The 6,079-nt window shown below is 40.0% G+C and overlaps 2 protein-coding genes across 2 annotated transcripts in view; one reads left to right on the top strand and one right to left on the bottom strand.

The window, feature by feature from the left end:
- LOC118323049 overlaps positions 1–388 on the bottom strand; it is a 126,672-nt gene extending 126,284 nt beyond the window's left edge. Inside the window, exon 1 of the mRNA XM_035654968.1 lies at positions 295–388. Within this exon, the coding sequence (XP_035510861.1) occupies positions 295–388 (94 nt within the window). The remainder of the gene's footprint in view (positions 1–294) is intronic.
- A 619-nt stretch (positions 389–1,007) lies between these two features.
- Positions 1,008–6,021, top strand: LOC118323603 (deleted in malignant brain tumors 1 protein-like; the record flags this gene model as incomplete). The annotated part of the gene is given in 6 exon segments (XM_035655612.1): positions 1,008–1,043; positions 1,438–1,752; positions 2,899–3,213; positions 4,084–4,126; positions 4,304–4,641; positions 5,581–6,021. Coding segments are annotated over 6 exon segments (1,424 nt in total), but the record flags the coding sequence as incomplete, so codon positions are not given.
- Between the last annotated feature and the right edge of the window lie 58 nt (positions 6,022–6,079).

Genomic DNA, 6,079 nt, shown 5'->3' with positions numbered 1-6,079 from the left:
GTAACGCGGCAGCCCCATCACTCCACCATCTCTCCCCTTTGCATGTCCACATGTGCATGAAGTGTGCATTTCAGCCTGTGTGTGTATAAAAAAAAGAGTGAAAAAAACAATTTCCCCCTAGGGGGAGCAATAAAGTATTTCTTCTTCTTCTTCTTCTTCTTCTTCTAAACCCCTCATGGCCATCATTATACAAGGCAAACATAGGCTGTGCAGGTCTAGTGGCATTAACTTCAGCTTCAATGTGTTTTATAGCAAACATTACTTTATCATAATCAGTCTGAGGTGCTGACTCACCCAGTGTTGTGTGTGTTGCAGGCTGGTCAGTCACTGGAGTCCATTCTATTTCCTCCCACACTAAGTCCACCTTGTGGAGTGTGTTTTCATCCATCTCCCTTTTCACACAGTCCCTGCACCAATGTTCAGTTTGGCCTCTGTCTGTGTTTTGATCTACTACATGTTCAGCATGCTCTGATATGGTCTGCAACAAAGCTGTTTTCCATGAAATATGCCTCTTTCCTGCTTCAGCAGAGATTTCTGGTTTCATTCAACCCAGGAAATGTTCTTTCTGCTACAGGATATGGCTGCATACTCTCTGCAGGGAGGACTAAAGAGTAAAGCTTCCATATCCAGGGAAGCCCATTTCTACTCATTTATCATTGGAGCTTTTTTTTTTTTTTGAGCCATGTATTTTACAATTGGTGGAAGGATTTTAGGTCCTGTGTCCCTCACATATTTTGCTGAACTCTGACTTTCCCACAACTCAGATTTCCTATCTCTATTTTGTCTCTTGTAATGACAAGACATGTCTGAGTGCAGATATCTTGTGTTCCCAGAATATTCTCGTCGGCTAGTTAAATTTAGTTGGTGCGGCTTATATTCAGGTGCGCTCAATAGTCCGGAAATTATGGTATTTATTCATTTCTCACCGTGTAAGTTCTTCCCCTCAGTGCCAGTGTGTGCTTCAGCACATTTCTGCTTATGTAATGAGTCTTTTTTTTCTCTCCTAGTCTTTCTTCTCTTGACCTCGCCATCACATACTGCAGGTCAGTCCATTCTCCTGTGCGATTCCTACAATTCCTGTAGTTTTCCATGTATGTTATGTGCAAAGTATAAAAATATTGTATTGCTTCCATGCCTGATAGGTGTGCAGATCAGATTACCTGGGACTGGGTCTACTTGGTGCGAAGACAATACCTTTTTTCTTCACCAAGTTACTAAATGTATTAAAAAATTAAGTAAAACTCCTAAGAAATTTGCATCTAAATTGTCAATTAAAAGTTCACCCTAACATATTTCACTATTTTATATTCTCCATAAACAAAACTCCTAAATACAATAAAAACAGTGGCTGGATAGATTCAACCTGCTGGGTTAACATTGCTGTAGTGCTCATTATGTTCATAGACACACGTCTACCTCTGTGTACCTCTCCATTAGGTGTGCAGATCAGATTAGCTGGGTCTGGGTCTACTCGATGCTCTGGAAGAGTTGAAGTCTATTACAATGATACCTGGGGAACAATCTGTGATGACAACTGGGACTTTAATAATGCTAAGGTGGTGTGCAGAGAGTTGGGCTGTGATACGGCACCAAGTGCCCCTCAGTCAGCCCGCTTTGGTGAAGGAACCGGACCAATCTGGCTTGATAATGTGGACTGTTCAGGAGGTGAAAGGTCTCTAAGTGAGTGTCAGCATGGAGGATTTGGGAGACACGACTGTGGACACCACGAGGATGCTGGTGTGGTCTGTTCAGGTGAGAAGATATTTTTATTTATAAGATTTTGCTGATTAAGCTAGCCATAGATGCTTAAAGTGAAGGGGGCCTGATAATGGCAGTTAGTATATGGCAACTGATTCACCGGAAAATTGTTTAGTAATATGCGCCACTATAGCATGGAGCCCCTTAGGGACAAGAAGGAGAAGAAAAAATATATAGGTTGGAAAAAGATTTTAAGTTAAAACTCAATGGTCAAAATACTACCTGGTCTTTGCATCACAAGTTTGGGAAACCATCAACCCTGAGCAATGAAGACGTTCATGGAGTTTTATTTAGATTTGTGGCTCCAAATACAAAGAAATTAAGAAACCGGAAAAGGTACTCAAACTTGGCAGACCTAGCTAGTAGGGGTGAGCAATTACACCATTGTCTGTTTACTGGAGGCTGAGCCTCACTGATTACTGTACAAAACACACAGGTCTTATACATTTATTTACAGATTATTAACAGAAAACATACTCAAGCATAGCAGACCTAGTTAATTTCATTTGCGACCAACTGCAGTATTCCACACACCTTCAATTACCAATAAATGTGTGCCAAATGGAGAAATCAACTAGTGAGGTCCGCCAAACTTGAGTATGTTTTCCGTCGAGAATATCCCCTTGCTTGCAATAGCCTATTCAGCTGTCTTTCACTTATTTGAAAACCATGCCTAGAACTGACCACTGACATAATGTCTCATATTAGAAGCTAAGATCAAACTCTATGAATCTCTGCATAGCTTTGATTTGCTCTTTCCCAAACAGCAAAACATGTGACCTGGAAATGTTTTGACCCCAGGGTTTTGCCTGGGAATACTATTTTACACTTGGGATATGCAAAATATTTGTGAGCTAGTACAACTTTGTTTTTTTGTTTTTCACCCATGTCCTTAGTTGATTCTGAATCTCAAACAGAACCAGTGAATGGAGGCCAGAAGTATACGCTATTTCAAGAACTCGTTGAAGCATTTTCTTAACTCCAGGAGATAGAGGAATGCACTTGCCTGAATAAAGACAATAGCAGTAGTCTGAATGAGAGATCTAAGCATGTAAATAGTCTCAGTCTCTTGCATTCACATAGCTATTGTGCTCATTATGTTCATTGCCACATGTCTACCTCTGTCTACCTCTCCATTAGGTGTGCAGATCAGATTAGCTGGGTCTGGGTCGACTCAGTGCTCTGGAAGAGTTGAAATCTATTACAATGATACATGGGGAACAGTCTGTGATAACAGCTGGGACTTAAATGATGCTACGGTTGTTTGCAGAGAGTTGGGCTGTGGTACGGCACGGGATGCCCCTCAGTCAGCCCACTTTGGTCAAGGCAGTGGACAAATTTGGCTTCATAATGTGGGCTGTTCAGGAAGTGAAAGGTCTCTAAGTGAGTGTCTGAATGGAGGATTTGGGACACACAGCTGTGGACACAGTAACGACACTATTGTGGACTGTTCAGGTAAGAAGACAGTATTTTTGGATACGGTTTTGCTTATTCAGCTAGCCTTGGATGCTTAAAGTTGAAGGGCCCTGACACTGGCAGTTAGTATATGGTCATTAGATTAACATAAATTGTTTGGTAATATCCATCACTAAAGTCCAAAGACCCTTAGAGGACATAGGGCAGAAAAAATGTGGGAAAAAAATATGAGTGGAGGTAAAAAAAATTAAAAATAAAAAATAAACAGAGAAACTGTTGCATCTCCCCAGAGAAATATTTTGAGTGGAACAAAGTACTTCCAGTAAAAACCCAATGGTCAAAAAGCTTCCACGTCATTGCATTACACATTGTTTTAAAAACAATAAACCCTGAGAAATCGAGAGGTTCATGTGATTACACCATTGTCCTTCTCTTGGGACTGAGCCTCACTGATTACTGTACAAAAACACACAGGTCTTACATTATTAATTATTCACAGATTATTAATTGAAAAGATACTCTAGCCTAGCGTGCCTAGTTAATTTCATTCGCGACCAACTGCAGTATTCCGGACAACTTCAGTCCAAATGGAGAAATCAACTAGTGAGGTCTGCCAAACTTGAGTATTTTTTCAATCGAAAATCTTATTCGCTAAGCACTGATGTAATGTCTCCATATTTGAGGCCAAGGTAAAAACTCTATGAACCTCTGCATAGTTTTGGTTTGCTCTTTCCCAAACAGCAACACGTGTGAAGAAATTACCTGGAAATGTTTCAACCTCTGGTTTTACCTGGAAATACTTTTTTTGCATTCGGAGAATGTAAAAGTTTTGCAGGGTTACACTTGGGATATGCAAAATATTTGTAAGCTAGTACAAATTGTTTTTGTTTTTTCAACCCATGTCCTTAGTTGATTCTGAAGCTCAAACCGAACCAGTGAAGGGAGGCCAGAGGTAATCTCTATTTCAATAACTCGTTGAAGCATTTTGTTAACTCCATTAAATGGAGGAATGCACTTAGTCTATTTAAGAGGACATAAAGGCATGGAAATAGTTTCAACCAATTGGGTTAACATGTTGTTAAACACACAAGCTGTAGTACTCATTATGTTCATTGTCACATGTTCATAGACCTTTGTCTACCACTCCAGTAGGTGCACAAATCAGATTAACTGGGTCTGGGTCTACTCTGTGCTCTGGAAGAGTTGAAATCTATTACAACAATACCTGGGGAACAGTCTGTGATGACGACTGGGACTTAAATGATGCCAATGTGGTGTGCAAAGAGTTGGGCTGTGGTATGGCACTGGGTGCCCCTGAGTCTGCCTACTTTGGTGAAGGAACCGGACCAATCTGGCTTGAGGATGTGGACTGTTCTGGAAATGAAAGGTCTCTAACTCAGTGTCAGCACAGAGAATTTGGGACACACAACTGTAGACACAGTCAGGACGCTGGTGTGGTCTGTTCAGGTGAGAGGACATTTTTATCACTCATCTTTAAATGCAGTAATTATGTTAAATCCACCAGTTTCCTGCATGCAAAACACCTGACTTGTGGATAAAATGTAAGTTCTATAAGAGAAATGAGGACTCATTAAAGACTTGATGGAGGAGGTTTTATGGGAGGACGTGCACAGCCAATCTTGATGCTGAATTAGCTTATCTCACATTCATGAATGTATTGACATCCATTTTTGACAAATGCTTTCTGCTTGTTCAAATTAACAGGAAATGTAGCCCAAAAGCTAAAAACCATGGATTACTTATTTAGCCTATTTAGTATTAAATTTTCTGAAAAATTATCATTTTACAAAATTACTTAGAATTGCCAAAAAAATAAATAAATAATTGAACAAACACATAATGATTGCATGGAATAGTGCATGATGGTATTCTAGAAATAAGAGACTCTGCTGCAGGGCATAGTTAGATTAAATCTAGTCTTGTAGTTTTTGCTATTGTTAAACTCCATGCTTTAACTCCACCTCAAAACAGGTACAAAGCATGTACAGTATATATAGTGGACAGAGCTTCCGGGTCTGAAAAGTGAAGCTAATGCTTAAACCTGCATTATATGTAAAGGCCAGAAGGGGGAGTTCCATTGGCTGCAATAACACGCAGATACCTTTCACTCTAATGGAGAATGAGCCGACTAGTTGAACGTTTATGGTCTCAATCGTTAGTTTCACACCTTCTACAATACATGATGTCCATTTTGTAAATTATGGTCCAATTTAGAGTAAAATAGACGAAAAAGCCACATATGCTTTTGTCAGTCCATTTCTGGTTTGAGCCCCACCCATTCTGAGTACAAATACAAATACAGATAATTTAGTTGGTTTAGCAGATACAGATAATGGTGTACTCACTCATCCCTAATGTCACTCTAACATTGTGATATATTTTCAGTGAGTCTCCCCAAGCCCAGCATCTCCATGAAGCCTATTGGTGAAGTTACCTGGGGTCAGGACATTGGCATTACTTGTTTAATCCCAATTCAGCATTCAGTTGGAACTTTTATCCTGCAGAAGACCTCAGGCTCATTCAGAAAGACCCAAACATCAAGTACCAACTCTGCTACCTTCAGCATCCTCAAAGTGAACTTTGATCGTGAGGGAGCGTACCAGTGTCAGTATCAGATACAGATTTCAAGTCGAGACTTCAGCTCCCCCTTAAGTGACTCTGTCAGACTCTCTGTTACTGGTAAGGAAAAATACATTTCCTGCATTTTTTGTTTTCTTTCTTTCTTGTATTCATTTGTGAAGAAATTCCAAGAATTGAAATAAAGAGATACACCTCAGCTCACAGGCAGTATTCACCAATCAGCCATAACATTGTGAGCACTGACAGGTGAAGTGAATATCACTGATTATCTGGTTATCATGGCATCTGTCAGTGGGTAGGATAT

Source organism: Morone saxatilis, unplaced genomic scaffold (genome assembly GCF_004916995.1).
Source record: "Morone saxatilis isolate NCDOM2014 unplaced genomic scaffold, NCSU_SB_2.0 Contig14, whole genome shotgun sequence".
Classification (NCBI taxonomy): domain Eukaryota; kingdom Metazoa; phylum Chordata; class Actinopteri; family Moronidae; genus Morone; species Morone saxatilis.
The sequence above is the reverse complement of the archived record's forward strand: the minus strand, read 5'-3'. Positions and strand labels throughout refer to the sequence as shown.